The sequence below is a fragment of the Gambusia affinis genome, linkage group LG17, assembly GCF_019740435.1.
Source record: "Gambusia affinis linkage group LG17, SWU_Gaff_1.0, whole genome shotgun sequence".
Classification (NCBI taxonomy): domain Eukaryota; kingdom Metazoa; phylum Chordata; class Actinopteri; order Cyprinodontiformes; family Poeciliidae; genus Gambusia; species Gambusia affinis.
Genome location: NC_057884.1, coordinates 1,627,974 through 1,645,743, shown reverse-complemented (window position 1 = coordinate 1,645,743; position 17,770 = coordinate 1,627,974). Strand labels below are relative to the sequence as shown.

General features: G+C 43.2%; 1 protein-coding gene across 4 annotated transcripts in view; it reads left to right on the top strand.

The window, feature by feature from the left end:
• slc12a2 (solute carrier family 12 member 2) overlaps positions 1-17,770 on the top strand; it is a 71,457-nt gene that overhangs the window by 10,486 nt on the left and 43,201 nt on the right. For all 4 annotated transcript variants that reach the window (XM_044096597.1, XM_044096595.1, XM_044096596.1 and 1 more), the window contains exon 2: positions 16,390-16,509. In XM_044096597.1, the coding sequence (XP_043952532.1) occupies positions 16,390-16,509 (120 nt within the window). The remainder of the gene's footprint in view (positions 1-16,389; positions 16,510-17,770) is intronic.

The window sequence follows — 17,770 nt, the reverse complement described above, 5'->3', positions numbered from 1 at the left end:
TTTACCGTCCTAAACATCTTCAGAACAGTAGAAATAACACTACAATTGAATACTGCTAAACAGCTCTCAAACTGAACTATTCTTGTAACGGTAAACCAAGAAATGAACGTTAGTTCGGCATTTCCTCGTCTGAATACATTGGAGCTCGCGGTAACTAAGGTTACACAGTTACCGAACTAACAGCGCGTAGTAAACACAAACAGACGAAGGAATTATGTACTTACATTGTCATCAACGCACACGTACACACAAAGAGTTCAACATTTTAGTGAGGTGCTGGAACAGAGCTGCAAGTGTCTACTAGTGAAGCACACTGAAAGTCAACGGTCATGAATGTGCGCGTGCGGTAATGCGTTCTAATAACGTCTCTGATGTCACGACACAGGTTCCAGGGGAGTTTTCCACAGCCGCCCCCGGATTCGTGGAGCGAATACGTAGACCAGGAAAGTCTCTGCTGGATCGGCACAGCTGGGTTCTCAGTCGTCAGGCATCTCTGGAAGTTCGACCAACTTGGCGACGGGACGGGTGTAGAGGTTACCCTTGATGTCTACCTCTGCAACTCGCACCTTACCGTCGTCGCTGGGGATGATACGGGTGATACGCCCAATGGGCCATAGCGCCCTTGGGAGCTGAGTCGAGCACCATGACGACGGTGCCCACTACCAGGTCTGGGGTAGTAGTTCTCCACTTCTGGCGTGGCTGTAGGCCAGGCAGGTAATTACGGATGAAGTGACTCCAGAAGAGGTCGGCAAGTACCTGACTATGCCGCCATCGACGTCGTCCTAGTAGATCACTGGAGCCGTAAACTGCCTGAGGGAGTGAAGCATCTCATCGTCCCATGAGGAGGAGATTGGGGGTAATCGGTTCAGAATCGGCCAAGTCGGAAGATGCGTAGCCTAAGGGCTTAGAATTGAGGATGCCCTCGACTTCAATGAGTACAGTCATTAGAGCTTCCTCTGGCAGAACTTGGTCCTTCAGGACTGTCTGGAGGGAGGCTTTGGCCGACTTAATCTCCCTCTCCCACACTCCTCCAAAGTGTGGAGCAAGAGGGGGATTGAATTTGAATAGGATGCACTGTTTGGCCAGCTGTTCCTTGAGCGATGGCTCAAGTGCGGCAAAGGATTGTTGGAGCTCTCTCTCACCGCCACGGAAATTGGTACCCCTGTCGCAGAGTATCTCATAGGGTTTGCCCCTACGTGCTATGAAGCGGCGGAGAGCAAGAAGAAAGGAGTCCGTGTCCATACTTGGCATTAGATCAAGATGGATACAGCGGGTTGTGAGACATTTGAACAAGATGCCCCAACGTTTCTCGTGCCGCCGTCCCAACTTGGTAGTGTATGGGCCGAAACAGTCCACTCCAGTGGACCAAAATGGTGGCTTGTTAATACGAAGACGCGCAGCAGGTAGATCAGCCATCTTGGGGATCGTAGGCTTACTTCGCCATCTGCGACACTCAACACAGTGTCGTTGGTGTTTCTTGATAGCTTGGCGGCCTCTGAGGACCCAGTATGACCTCCTAATCTCCGCGAAGACTCGCTCTGGACCAGCGTGTAGGAGACGATCATCGAAGTCCTTAACTAGGAGCTGAGTGATGGGGTGCTCTGGTGCTAGGACGACCGGGTGGATTGAGTCTTCGGGTAAATCATCAGCTTTGCGGAGGCGACCTCCTACTCTAATAAGACCAAGTATCTGGTCGTACTCTGGTGAGAGAGCTGAGGCGACTGCTAGGTCGGATTGGGCGGTCGTGTTGCAGAGCACTGAGTTCCTCAGGGAAGCTATCTGCTTGCACCCACTTCAGGAGAGCTACTTCTGTCTCGATGCGAGCTGAAGCGGGCATAGGAGCCACAGCCGCCCCGTGTTGAGACCGGTAAGTAGCATCTACTAGGTCAGACCAGGTCGTGTACTGCAGTGGATCAGGATAGGTGTCAGAGACTGTAACCTGACCACAGAACATGGACTTCCTGAGCTCTACTGTATCTTCTGCTTTCGCCACCAAGTTCTCCGGCCACTGGCTGGGGGATTCATACAGGAAAGCAGGACCATTGTTCCAGCGGGTAGGCTGAGCAAGCTGGTGTAGTGACTTCCCCCGAGTGATGTCATCAGCTGGGTTCTGGTCGGAGGGAACGTACCTCCAGTCATTAGTGTTTGTATGTTCTTGGATCTCCGCTATGCGAGTTCCAACAAACACCTTGTATTGAGCTGAGTCAGACCGGATCCAACTGAGCACCGTGGTAGAGTCTGACCACATGACGGTGTGAGTCATAGTTAGAGTGAGCTCGGAGTGCAGTAGTTTGGCGAGCTGTGCTCCTGTCAACGCAGCGCTGAGTTCCAGGCGAGGCATGGATAGTTGCTTCCGTGGTGCGACCCTGGATCGTGCCATATAACGACACATGTGGGTGTCCTTCTGCATCTTCCATACGGAGGTATGCAACGGATCCGTATGCCTTCTCTGACGCATCACAGAAGACATGTAGGGACACATTAGACGGTTCAGCACTCGCGGTGACAGGTATGTAGCAGCGTGGCATGCTGACATGCTGAAGGTGAGGAAGTTCGATCTCCCAATTCTGCCACACTGAGAGGAGTTCTCCGGTGATGGGTTCATCCCACTGTTGATCGTGCCTCCAGAGGGCTTGGATCAGGACCTTAGCACGAGTGGTATACGGAATAATGTACCCTAGTGGGTCATACTGGGACGCTAGGACTCTGTACACGTTCCTCAGTGTAGGCTCGGAGGTAACTGGTTGACGGTACTTGTAGCCAAGTGTGTCTGAGGGACAGTGCCACCGTAGACCTAAGGTTGATTCCTGAGGATCCGCTCTCTCTGCTGTTAGCCACAGCTCGCAGCCTTCAGACCTTGCCTCTGACGAAAGGTGGGCGATTACTTCTGGTCGGTTGCTTGCCCACTGCCTCATGTCGAATCCACCAGCAGCAAGCAGGGCTCTCATCTTGTCTATCAGCTGTCTGGCCTGTTGTGGGGTGCAGACAGACTGGAGGCAGTTATCCACGTAGAAGGCATTGTTGACTGAGTTCAGGACCTCTTCATTGCTGGCACTGTTGGTCTTGACATGCTGTTGTAGTGCATATATAGCACAGCACGGACTGCAGGTAGTCCCGAAAGGTAGAACACGCCATTCGTAGATGTCTGGGCTACGCTCCTTCTCCATGTCACGCCACAGGAAACGAAGGAGTGGTTGGTCTTCTGGAAGTAACGGATTTGATGGAACATCCCACGGATGTCTCCGCTGATGGCTACTGGGTACTCTCTGAATCTGAGGAGCACGCTGAGCAGCGAGGCTCCAAGGTTAGGTCCAGGAAGTAAGATGTCGTTGAGGGCAGTCTGCTGGTACTTGAACGAACAATTGAACACCACTCTGGCTTTCCCGTTGTGGTGAACCATGTGGTGCGGGATGTACCAGGACTCCTCTGACTGGCTTGCTTCATCGCTGCTGATTTTGGCAACGTATCCAGCTCTCTCCAACCTGTGGATCTCTTCGTTGTAGACCTTAGCCAGATCAGGGTTGCCGGATAAGCGTCGCTCTGTGGCTCGTAGCAAGGGCATCACTGCTAGTGGAAGTGCATGTAGCTTAGGGGCTGTTGACTTGCGAAGTAGAGGTGTAGCGTAGCGAGCTATACCATCTACAGTGACACGGACAGTTCGCTGTTCCAGTGTGTTGACAGCCAGCTGATCTTGCTTGGAGCGTGTTGCTTCTTTCTCAGAACGAAACGGCAGGGTGTCGACTTGCCAGAGCATCTCAACATGCTGATGTAGATCTTGATTGGGAGACTGGAATGCTGCTTGGAGACATGACGTCTCTGTGGAGGGGGCTTGCAGGAAGTTGGTCGGTCCTTGTATGGCCCATCCTAGCAGAGTGCACACAGCTACTGGACTACCTTGAGGTCCTCTCAGTATCGGACGCACAGGAGTGATCAGATGTGGGTGATCGGAGCCGATGAGGAGTAAGGGCTGAACTAAGCTGAAGCTTCGCACTGGAACTCCACGGAGATAGCTAAACCTCCTCTTGAGCATCTCTGCAGGGCAGGATTGTTCTGCAAGACTGAGCTCATCTGCAGTGAAGGCATGACTGATGGCGTATTTTGCTCGAGTGTTGTTAGAGTTGCATACCTCGAATGACACCGACGCTCCGTTAAGCTTCACTACATCTTGTCTGATAGTGCGAAGCGATAGAACCTCATTCTCCCTCTGCAGGCCAAGATACTTGGCAGCGGCCGGAAGGAGAATGGTTCTTTCAGAGCCGTCATCTAGTATGGCGTAAGTGTCCAGCGTCTTGCCTCCGCTGTGCAGCTGGATAGGGACGACCTTCACCATGACACGGCTAGAGTGACTGGACTGGCTGACGTACACCATGCTGGAAGATGTAGCAACTGTGAAAAGGCTCTGGCAGGCTTTGGTGGCCACTTCATGCAGGACAAGAAGGTGTTGCTCATTGCAGGTGGAGCATGGCTTCTTCAATGTGCAGCTCTCCGGCTTGTGTCCACGCCCACATCGCCAGCATTTACTCTTCTCTTTAATCCAAGTACCTTTCTCAGCTGTACTGAGCTTAGCGAACTCTGTACAGGCACTGAGGTAGTGTTCTTGGTTGGAGCAGTAAGGGCAATAGGGCTTAAAGCGCTCTCGCTTCTTGGATGCTTGGCCGGGATTAGAACTGGCTGGGAAGATAGCAGAACCTTGTGGTGGCTTTGAGTTCTCAGGCTGGTTAGTCACATAGATAGTAGCAGACTTAAGTGGTTGGCTCTTAGCGGTCTTGTGCCTGCGCTCGGGCTGAGTGACTTCAGGTGTGGATGCTTCTGTAGCACGTCTTGCCACCTGAATAGCTTGTGCCTTGCGTTCCAGCCAATCTGCAAAATCAGGGAGTGTGTATGTCCGGTCACTGCCACTGCGGATGATCCCTTTAGCTATGCAATACTCTGCAGCGGTCTCTGTAGGTGGCGGGCAGCTTGCTCAGCAGTGTGTCCACATGAGAGCCACATCTCAGCTCAGCTCGAGAGGAACCATCGATAGTACTTAGCAGGCCCACTAAGGTGCTGACAGCGTATGAGAAGTCCTCAAAGGCTTGTGCGTCACCTAGCTTGATAGGGGGAGAGTTCAGGATAGCCTTCAGCTCTCCTTGGACAAGCTGGCGCGGCTGACCGTAGCGCTGTTCAAGGGCGTGCATAGTACTGGTGTATGGCGTTGATACGTTGACATACCTCTTTGCCACCTGATAGGCGTTTGGTAGTTTGAGGAGGTCGAGGAGCACTTGGTACTTGTAGTCCTCGGTTAGGTGCTTGTGTGGACCTAGCACACTGTCCAGTCCCTTCTTCATCATTATGAAGTCACTCTCCTTGCCAGAGCTGAATGGGATAAGCTTGGGCTTTGGAATGCCGTAGGAGGAGGCAATGGCCATTTCCAAGATGCCAGGAGCTGTAGGTTCCGATGGTAGGACGGTTTGCCTGTTAGGTGTTTGCGTTAGCATTGTAGTCATTTGTGTAGCTGGCAGGACTGATGGGTAATGCTGGTAGTGTTGAACTGCAGGTGCATAGGCAGGGTACTGAGGGTAGGACTGATATATGAAAGGAGGATGAGGGAAAGGGTTACTCTGTTGGACAGGAGGTAGATGGTTAATGGGCTGTGTTGGCGGAGCCTGAGGCATAATGGGCTGTGACACAGACCATAGCAGTTGTCCATTCTGTCTATTTGGAGTATGGTGCGGAGATGGGATTGGAAATCCATCCGTTATCAACCGGTACTTGTGCCGAGGCCTGATGAACTGGCTGGCTAAGCATGGCTTGGTCTTGTGTACCTGGCTCCCCGGTCTGCAGTTGAAGACTAGGCTGTCGTGATGGGGAGCTGTGCTGTGACATTGGCTGCTGTGGGGGCTCTCCATCAACTACAGTAGTGTAGCGAGTGGGGCTGTGTACTGGTGTTGACCAATGGCTGCTAGCAGGACTGTCCAGGGTTAGCTTTGGCACGCTAGTGAACTGTGGAGGATAGGGTGGCTGATACACTGGAGCACTTTGTGGGTAGGACAGTCGTTTAACATTGTCCATTGCGAGCTGCAACTCCTGTAGTTGTTTGGTTAGGTCATTGTGGCGTGCTTCCATACGATGCCATTGCTCCTCTTTGCTTGCACTTTGCGTAGTTGAAACAGGCGTGATGAAGTCGGCAGACGCTAGCTGTCTAGCTGGTTGACTCACGGTCGGCTGATGGAGATGTTGATCAAAGGGGGACAGCTGTTTGGCTGGGAAACCGAGTTCGTAGTCCCCAAGATGCCGTGGGAGCTGTCTCATTCTCTGAGGACGGGCTTGGATGTTGTCCTCTCCGTATTCACCTGGGAAGGTCGCCATAGCGCAGTGGGCGGAGCTTAATCCGGCTCGAAGGACCACTTGTGACGGACGTGTACGTTGATAGCTAGTCGCTCCCTCACTGACTATGTGCTCCGGTCAGAGAACAGCTGCGACTTTAGGTGTTATTACGGACTTTATTGATGATCATGTGAGAGTGTGTGTGAGTGTGTATGGATACGTGTGTGGTTTCTGCAAGATAAACATATACAGAAAGAGTAATTAGAATATTGTACATCTAAATTCCACATATGCATATACAAATTATAATGTATGCAGAATATTCGGTTTCAGGTGGAATCAAATATACATATCCAGTTACATTAACAATATATATAATTGTAATTGCAATTATGTAACACCTCAGTAACATTAATGTAACAAGGAACAGAATTACTGCAAGTAGCAAGTAATAACAGGATAATATAGGTGAGAACTAGGCACTCAAAGTGATAATACAGAGCATATGGATGCAGTACACTTAATGACCACAGGGTGGCGCATAAAGACCACGAATGGCAGAAGCGGTTCTTCCCGCCGTAAGGTCGAGAAAATTATTATCCACTCGAACATAACGGCTCCATAAACGCTCAATGCTACATTTGGAAGCTAGTTTACCGTCCTAAACATCTTCAGAACAGTAGAAATAACACTACAATTCGGAATACTGCTAAACAGCTCTCAAACTGAACTATTCTTGTAACGGTAAACCAGGAAATGAACGTTAGTTCGGCATTTCCTCGTCTGAATACATTGTATCTCGCGGTAACTAAGGTTACACAGTTACCGAACTAACAGCGTGTAGTAAACACAAACAGACGAAGGAATTATGTACTTACATTGTCATCAACGCACACGTACACACAAAGAGTTCAACATTTTAGTGAGGTGCTGGAACAGAGCTGCAAGTGTCTACTAGTGAAGCACACTGAAAGTCAACGGTCATGAATGTGCGCAGGCGCGTGGTACGTTCCTAATAACGTCTCTGATGTCACGACACAGGTTCCAGCAGGGAGTTTTCCACAATAACCTTCCTAGAAATAAGAAATTCTTTTGTCAAAACTGATTTAAATGGGTGTTCTTCAGAAATGTCAATGAATATCCTAATCACATTTCTTAAGGCTGCCTTTTTTTTATATGTAGTTAATGTGCCTTTGCTATATAGTTGAAGTAAAGATACATTTAGGGCAGGGCTGGACAATTAATTTTTACCGGGGGCCACATGAGCAACCTGAGCACTGCTGGAGGGCCACATTGACAATATTTCAATTAAATTTAGCTTGATATTATTTTTGATATACCATAAGATAAATAATAATAATGATAATTTCATTTAACCTAACTTAACTTTATACAAAAGCAGATTGCTTTTGATGGTTTTATTTAAACTCTTAATCCTTAAATATTTATATTAGGCTATGTGAAATTGAAATAAGAAAACAAAAACAATCATTGAATCACCGCAATTTATTTTTAACTTGTTCACATTTATCCAATAAGCACTCTTTAATAAACTCTCCGTCAGAAAACGTCTTACTTTTCCTGGCGATTTTGTGAGAAACGATTAAACTTGTCCTGATTGCTGCATCTTTGGCGGTGTGAAGTTTGGCAAAAAGTCCTTGTTGGGTTTGCAGTTTCACTATTAGCCTTCCTTGTGCGTTCTTCATCAGACACATTCCAGTATTTATCGTTGTGCTTCGTCGTGTAGTGGCGATTCAAATTATAATCTTTAAGCATAGCAACCTGTGTACCACAAATTAAGCGCACGGCTTTACCTTTAATTTCTGAAAAGAAATAGTTGGCAGTCCATGTCTTGTTGAAAACACAGCATTCGTCATCAACTTTTCTTTTTTTAGCATGAGCGGACATCTTGGGGGTAACCGGGCATCACTTGTTGCTGTGCACCTTCACTCGCAAGTTATGCATGGACATACGTCCATAACTAACCCTTTTCGAAATAAAAGCAGCACAGTTGTATTGCACGCACAACATAGATGTTTTTTAAAATTTATTCTGTAATTTGTGATTGCCGCTGTTCACCTTCACTCACAATCACGAATGCTCATACGTCCACACGGAAGTAAAACAAATAACGCTTTTCAAAACAAAAGCAGCACCGTTGTATTGCACACTTGACAAAGGTACTTTTTAAAATTTATTTTGTAATTTATGATTGGGCTCACACGGGCTGGACAGGGGTGCACAAAGGGCCGGATGTGGCCCGTGGACCATAAGATGCCCAAGTCTGATTTAGGGGATTAGGGATATGCAGTTTAAAATAGTTCTAGTTAAATTATAATTGTGATTTGATAACTGTAACATATGTCTGCATTCCCAGTTCTGACATTCACCCTATGTTATGGACACTTTAACAGACGGCTTTTGCCTTTGTGGTTCACCTCGCTGCTCTGAGCCTCTTCTGTATGAGCAAACAACTTCATGTTTAGAAATGTTCTACTATTCCTTAGCCATCTGTTTGACTGTAATGGAACTAAAATTGACTTCCTCTGAGACAATTCACCGCATCATGGAAAACTTGCAAACATTCCCATGTTTACAGGCTGCCACATGGCCTTATGTATACACATGTTGCCCATGGAGCAGTAGGCACCAACAAACTTATTCACCTGAAACATGAAAGAATTCATGGCGAGTCCTATTTCTAACCATTGACAGAATGGCCATGTTGGCAAAAGGAGATGTTCAGCAGCTGATAGGAGCAAAGTTATCCTATACGCTCACTGCTGACAGACTTTTTGGAGCTTTCACCTTAATTAATCAGCAAATTGGATGAACAGGGATACCGTAATTACCGCATTTGTATTTCATGTTCTAGGCAAGGGATCAGCAACCTTTTCCATTTAAAGAGTAATTTTTTCCCTATTTGAACTGGAGCAGCAGATAGCAGACTCCTGTACTAGACAGTGCTGCTAATACTTGTAGCAATTCTTTTGCAGTATGCTAGAATGTCTGAAAGTTTGAGAGAGAATGTTGCATTATGTATTTCTTGTATTTGCTAGTAGCTCCTAAAAAACCAAAACACTTTATTCCTGAATACATTTTTCTCAGTTTGCACAGTTTTGCCAGTTTTTCTCAAATGTTAATAAACATATGACATTACTGAAGGGACATGATTTCTCAAACTGTTTAACTCAAAATGTATTTTAATTTAAAAGGTAAATAGCACAACTTGGCCAATTTGCAGTTAAAGAAAAGTTTGCGATGGTGATTTCATCTGTAAATTTTGGGATGATTTTCAGTCGTGATAAATCCATATCTGTTTCTCATTTCTGCTTCCAAGCTTCTAACCTTCAAATACCAGGTCACTGGAATCCATGTCATGTGTGAGCATCTACTGTGTGAGACTCCAGCCAACAGTTTCTGTATTAAACTCATAATCTGAGCAAGAGTTATAGAACTGTAATCGATAGACTGTACCTAATTGATGGTCCTACCTCCTCTCTGCTTTGACAGATTGTCAGCATGTTCTAGTCCTTCATGATCTAATACTGTCATGCCACCAATTACTGCCTATCAATAGTGCTCCTTTAGTCTGTTTACAGATTTATGTTGCCCAGCAACAAAAGTGCTCTCTGTTTAGAGGTGCCTCACTCATCACCTCTTTCTTGTTCAGGTCAGAGGCAAATAGTAATTTGATCCAATCTAAAAACAATCACCTATGTAGTGTGTGGACAGCTTTGTCGCCATCAACAGGACTCAAGCAGCAGTGAATCCAGCTCTGGGAGAGTTTCTGTGTCCTAAAAGAATAATGTGCCGAGTGTTGAGAGGTTTTCTGAACAATACAACGTTTGAGACGGTGGACATGTGATCAGTCCACCAGGTCTGACAGCTGGGCAGGGACAGCTGGTGGAACAACAATTTGAGAACCTTTATCTGTAGTACCTCGACTCAAAACATGCAACAGTGTAACGTATTCTTCATGTCAACCGCTGTGGAGGGTACCACTCTATAAAAACATTAACACCTGCTAAACCAGTGGTTACCAAAGATTTTCTTCTGGGCCCCTGCAGTGGTTCCCAAAGATTATCTGGGCCCTGTATGGATTACAATAAAATCTCCCCCAAAACAGAAAAAAAAAAAATCCACTGGGCACACATTGTTCAACCAGACATAAACCTATACACATATTTGTTTTTCAAACTCCACTGAAGTTTATTTCACTCTTCAGGTTGCAACAAAACACACTACAAACCATCTTTACAGTGAAACACTTTTGCGTAAATGTTTTTATTTTTTTTTCATTCATCCATACCGCTTCTTGCGCCGCTCCTAGGGGGCGTGCCCCGCAGTTTGGGAACCACTGTGCTAAAATGTTAGCAAGTCAGAGACAGCATAATGGAAGGCTGTCTGAAGCGTGAAATGAGTCTCAAAAATCCTCTGCACTTGTAACCTGATCTTTCCGTAAATGCAGTTTTGTCTGTGTGCAACTTGTGCATATTTATTTAGCATTTGCAGGTGTAGTAGAAGGTTTGAATTTGTAATTATCAGATTTGTGACTCTGAAGTTAAAAAAATTGTGTGTAGAAATATAATGTTTGTAGAAATTTTAATTGTGTGTGTGTGTGTATTTAATTTGTATTCATAATTTCTTCATCATTTGACCGCAGATTTACATGTACCCAGAGCTATGCACAAATTTTCTTTTTACTTTTTACAAATCATGTTTCACAGATACAACTATCCAAAGTTACACACCATCATACCTCATTTGTCGTCTTCCTCCTGAGTATCTTGCTAATACTGCTGGAGGATTAAGAGACTTGGTCCATTGAACTCAACGAGCTATACCCCAAGCACTTTAAAGCAGGGGTTGAACCATTCCAGCATGCATTTTTACCCCTCACTTCCCTGCTGTCTGACCCGTCACACTAAGACCACGGGAGGCTAAACCTGAACCAGGTCTGGATAATTGATGTTTTTTTTGCACCCGCCTTTTTAATGAGCTCTTCTAGCGCTTCATGCCACACTGCTTCCCGCTTGCTCTGTTTTGACACCAGCTGATTACCTCAACATGCATTACTGTGATTGGCCAGTAGATTGTAGGCCAAATTTCTACCTTATACCGTTTATATCGCGCATTCCTAGTGCAACAGCTCCATACCCGTCCCATCATGCGCACGGGAAAGCCAGTTGGTTGGATTTACTGGAACTGAAATGAGTAGTCAACAACACACTAATAGCACAGTGAACTTCACTACTGATCCACTAGTCACTCTGTGTACTTTAACAAAACTCCAAGTTAGCCTTTGAACAGAACCACCAATACTACTCAGAAGAGAACCGGATTTGATGGCTTACCACAACAGAGCGCTGAACAAACTGTGTGGAATTTTCGGTTTCCCCTCGTATTTATAGGCAACCAGTAGGGGGCGCCAAAACCAGCCATCACAGGACAATTATGAAATATATTTTCGCAAGAATTTTATCTATATATCCAGTATCCGTTACACTTGTGTTAACGATGTTGGGATTCCCCGTAACTGGCTACTAGCAGCACAAATTAGCAGACAAGTATATGTTTGAATTAATTCGCAAATGATTAATTGTCTGAAGCCACTTCAAAGAACATAGTTTTGTGGAGTTCTCCATAGATCTATGATTGCTAGGTATTCAATTTTCATGTATTACCATTCTTTAACAACCAAAGTAGATGCCGCAGATCTCCGTATTGTAAATGCCTCAGCTTCTCTGTGGAAGACTGTTTACCTTGCTGCACCATGGCTGCTTAGCTTTAGTACTAGCTTTAACACACTGTTCTCATTCTTGTTCTCTGTAAACATGTCCCAAGTTGGCTTAAAGACAGTTTTCCTGCTCCTTTAATTTTATAACTTGTGTCACTCATTAGCTGGAGCTTTTATAGAGTTCTTTTACAACATGGATTCAATTACTTTGGGATTACAAATAGATGAGATTGCAGATGATTTAAATTAAATGGCAGAGTGTTTCATTGTTTATTAGCTGTAAACCACAAGCAATTCTCTTTAATTTCCTGTTTTGTTCCTGAGCAGACTGTCTTTTGGACCATTTCCAACATAACTTGTGAAAGTAATTTATTTTCCACTTCTTGTTTCCTGCCAGTTTTGTATTGTGTAGCATTTTACACCAAGATGTGAACTAAATCACTCTAGTTCCATGCCAAATGTTGTAGAAGACTAACTATTCACCATGGTAAAGCTACAGAGCTTGCAATTTCTCTTACCATAACTGCAGCTGGAATAATTTGCTACATAATCTGATAGTAAGATTGCCAAAGAAAGGAATTGTGAAGTTGACATCCTGATGTCCAAACAATCTAATCATATAAAATTGTTGTATAAGTTAAAATATTAACTAAAACATAAATAATTGTATCTCTTATGAATACATAATAAGCTTTCAGTTAGTTAGGATGGTTGGGGGGTGATTAACAGTATTTAAATGTGTGCAGCAGTTTGTTGCACATAGTAGATATGTGTTTGTGTTTATATGCTAACATAAATGTATACATACATGTATATACACATAAGAGTGAAAGTCCTACTGTGCTAGTGCAAAAGTGGTTATTTGTTTTCAGTTGTGTAGCTGACTGCAATAGCTGTTAGATATTCATCGTGTTCACCAGATAAAAACTATTCTTATGTTGGAGTTTTTGTCCTTCGTGCTCTGTAGCGCCAACTTGAGGGTAAAACTCTATCCTGTGACCAGGATATGTTGGGTCGTATTGCTAGTCCTAGACCTGTATAAGTCATAAATGGATGGATGTCCTGATAATCGTCAGACCTAATTGTTTGTTGCAGTTTGGATATGTCCCTATATCGTGACTGATTCAAAGCAGTGATGTGCAGTGAGGTTCATAGCTGATGAGGCACTGACTTAATCATAATCAGATTTACAAATATAGACCTCCTGCATGTTGTTTACATACGGACATTTTGTGGATACGGATAACGCTGGAGGGCAAAAAGACTATTCTTTTACATGCCATCCATAGCTGCGCTGATGCGGTAGAATAATTCTATTAACTCAAAGAAACTTGGAAATGTAGGTATTAATTTAGTGCTATTCTCAACATCGAAGGGAAAAATCATTGAAGTACAACTCAGAACCTCTTCTTTTTCACCGTCTGTGTTGGCCAAGCTACACACAGACTTTTTGCCATAGCAACTGACAACTGCACTTTGTTTCAGGATTAAACACCAAAGAACACTAAAATATTTCCCACACAAAACACTGAACATTCAGTCTGTTGCAGTGCTATAGTTTTAGGCTTAATGTTTAGTTTGCGATTATTAATAAGTGATCACTGTCGTAGACTTAATATTGTGTTTTGATTGTCGATTTTATGTTGCATTGTGTTTTTGTGTCTGATATGATGTAAAGCACTTGAAAATGATTTGAGTTACAAAATCCCATCTAAATACACACAGTGCCACAAGTTGAAAAAAAAATGGCGGAGAAAGCAGAAAAGGCAGTTTTTAACAGGACATCCACAAAGCCTGTCTGTTCTTTCCGTTTGAAAGGAGGGGGTACCCTTCTGTCTGTAAATATGAAGCAAACCTTCATGTCCAGTATTGATCTTCCTTTAGTTATTATTTCATGCTTCAATTGACAATCCACTTTGTTGTTTGAGTCTGTTTAAGTGTAGAAATATAGTCATCCATGTTGATATCGGAAGAGAGGATAAAACAATAAATATATCACTGTACTTTTTTACTGCCTAGGTAGCTCGCTGTTACTTACCAGTACTCTGCAGTTGTGGAATCACAAAACCAATGTTTGGGATCATGCCATGATGTCCCATGCCATGAGGACTGCGGGACTGCGGCCCTCGAGGACTGGAGTTTGAGACCCCTGGTCTAAGTGGATGAAGCGTAGACCCGAGTTGACTGCATCCTCTGGCAACCAAATTGATGCCTGTGATGTCTTTCAAATGTTTCAGCACTAGGCAATCAAATGTTTTCATGACGACAGATGCCAGGGCAATTAACCTGTAGGCATTTAGTCCTGTGATGGTTTCTTTCTTGGAGTCTCATGAACTTTTTGTAGGCGCATTATTGAGAAATTAAGTTGCATTTACCACCTATTTGGTTACCTATTTTTTAAGTTTTGGGAAAGTAGTGGAAAAATTGTGGTGCATGAGTGCCACAGTCTCGAAATACGTGTGCAAATCTCCAACTGTCAATGGGTGACAGGCAAGTCAAGCAAAAGGCTGTGCAGCAACCCACAGAGCACACTACCATGCTCGCGCACACACACTCCTAAGAACATTAATTCTTTTGACATGCGGGTGGCCCATCCTTAAAGATTGTAGAAAGTTCATTTTTAATATTATATTGGGGAAAAAACGTGTAAAATACAATTAAATTGCAGTACATCAATTACTCTGAGAATTTGGACACATTTGAGTTTTACAGCAAACAGATGGATTATTTTCTATTCCACATTCTGTCTATTGCTGTGCTCTTGCACACACACAGTTTTATTTTCTTTTTCCATTAGCTTCATATAAAAAAACTGAATTACAGGAAATTTTACCCAATTGTGGCATTTCTGTTCATTATATAATGATGAATAGAAACTACCTTTGAGGTTTGCAGTGTATGAGACAGTGTGTGGGCTAAATACTTAAAATTTTGATTTTAGTGATCCATGTGAAGTATGTGAGCAGCTCTATACATTATTATCCTAGCTGATCCAATTACAAATGAAGGACTCTCTAGTATTACTGTTACTGTGTTATTTTACCCCAAAGGTTTTATGAAGGGCAGAGAATCAACATACTCCCTAAAACTCCTCCCCTTTACAATTCTCTGCTGCAGAGTTAAGTGTCAGTACAGTCTTTCCATTTAGACCTTCTGCTCTATTTCATGGTGTTAATCCATTGTCAAACAAAATAACTATTTGTTGGATTACTTTAGTTTTACTTTTATTGTGTGAAATCAAATTTTTTTAAGAATACCGTACTGTTACTCTATGTCAGCAGGATTGTTATTTGTAGCGCACAAAAACCTGGAGGGCGTGAACACATCAGTGCTAATCAATAGCAGCTACTTGATGAAATGGCAAAATGTAAGAATGTTGATAAAGCCAAGGTCATCCATGCCAAATACTCTGTTGTTGAAACACCATTCTGAAGCTCATTTTTGTTGAGAAAGCAAATTATGGACATGATCTGTAGTCAGTGTGTGGTAACTGATACACATAGTGGCTGACTCTAATATGTCCACTCCATCCAAATACGACCAAATTAGTCCTAACCTATATTTTGTTGTTTAACAAATACTTCCTGATTTGGATCCAGACTTTCTGGTTCTTTAAATGCCTAAAGAAAATCTGTCCTTTAATCTAGTTTAAATATGCCTTATCCAGCTTTATTCACCATCAGAATTAAAGTTCATATTTAGTCAAAAAGCAGTCAAATTCATGTTAGTTTAACTGACCTTATCACAGGAAGACCATTTCCATATTGGTGGAAAATTTTAGTTTCCCACCAATAACATTACAGATATTGTCATTTGTATCTCTAGATCTAAATCTCATGATCCATCATCTACGTACACATGTCTCCATTGTCTGGATATTTTTATCAGACAACCTTCTAAAACTCATAATGTAGTCCTCTTAATGAGCTGAGAAGATAGACTGGAAGCTTCACTAACTGAACTAATTACTGCTTTTTTGCATTGATAAATGCTGCCCTCTTCTCCACCCTCCCAAGACACGTTTTCTCCTGACAGAACCTTTTTGCTTTTAGCTTTCGTAATAGAATAATGGACTGTTTCAACTTCAGTCTGTCATCTGTCATGCTCGTAGGGGCTTTGGTACTGGCAAACACATTGACGTCTCTTTGTGAGCTTGAAATGCTCCTGGAAGCAAAGCTATGTAATAAGTTTGGACAACTATCGATCGGCAACAGTAGAGTGAACCCTTCAATGGTGAACTTTCCTGCCACACCTCCAACTGGGCTTAGGGGAACCATGTACAAGAAACTCTGTACAATTGTTTTTATTTTGTTGAGTAATGTGAAAACATTTATTGTTCTCAGGAGCCGTTTGAGGATGGCTTTCCTAATGGTGATGAGCTGACACCGGCTGAAGAGGCTGCTGCTAAAGAGGCAGCAGAGCCCAAAGGAGTGGTCAAGTTTGGTTGGATTAAGGGGGTTCTGGTAAGTTGCTTTAAAAATCCTGGTTTGATACTCTTGTATCAAACCCATGCTTTTATTGTTTATAATTGGGTCATATAAATAAATGGCCAATCTAAAATGGCCAATCTTACCAGTCTTTTTAAAAGTCTAACCTGCTGATTCCAGTTTTAACCGATACCAATTTTAGGCTAACCCTAACCCTGGGTTTCCTTTGACAAAAATACTTTTTTTAGACTGATGTTAATTATGAATTGAACTTCCTGCACTGTTTGATAACTAGAATAGAATTTAATAGAACAGACTTTCTTGATCCCAAAGGGAAAATTGCTTATTTGCTGACAAGCTACAATTGGGACGTAGGCATGATTGAATTTAAAATACTTTTATTGTGAATTGGTGCAATATAAATAACTTGAATCATACTAAAAACTGTTTGTAAGTGAGGAGGATTAAAATTCCAGCAAATTATAGTAAAAAGCTTATACAGATATCCAGACCCAAATCATTCCATTAACAGGTAGCTACTAAATATTATGGAAATATGAATTTGACAGAGATTAAAGGAAAATATTCTGGCATTTGACAAACGTATATTTGTTTTTTGTTGATCCTAACTGAGCCACTATAGGGAACAGTTTTAAGTTATTTAATCTCAGACACTAAGAAAAAAGGGTTTCTTGTGGATTTGTTTTGTTTTATTTCCACTGCATCAACAGAGAAAGAGTCATTGTTCTGACAGTTGTGAAGTAGTTCATTTTTTGCATTTGCAATGGGAGATATTTAGACAAGTACGATATACGAAAAGCTATATCAATGTACAGTATATATGATAAGCTAACCTGGCTTTACTGAAATGCGATGTTTAGGGTTGGTTGTTATTTTAGATAAAGCAGCCAAAAGATAAACTAAGGTAGAAACATGGTGTTCGTTACATATTGATTTGTTATTGGTTAGTTTGGGCCAAGCCTCAGACTGAAGTGGTTTGTTTTATTCCAGGATGCAATTGGCATTTCATTGGTAGAAACATAATGTTCTCCACTATTTATATCTGATGCATTGGCAGACTAAAACAGGCTGATCACATTGCCAGCTGTCACACATCGTCTTCTTGTCGCCTGTAATTATTCAGGCTACTCCTTGTAGTCGGCCCACAAGCAACCAGGGTCCTTACCAACAGTTTGTACCTTTGTCTGAGTAGATGTGTGTTATGTTTGGAAGCCAAGACGAGGTAGAATCACGAGTAGTCAAATAACTCTTCTTAACAGCTTTTATTCTTATTATT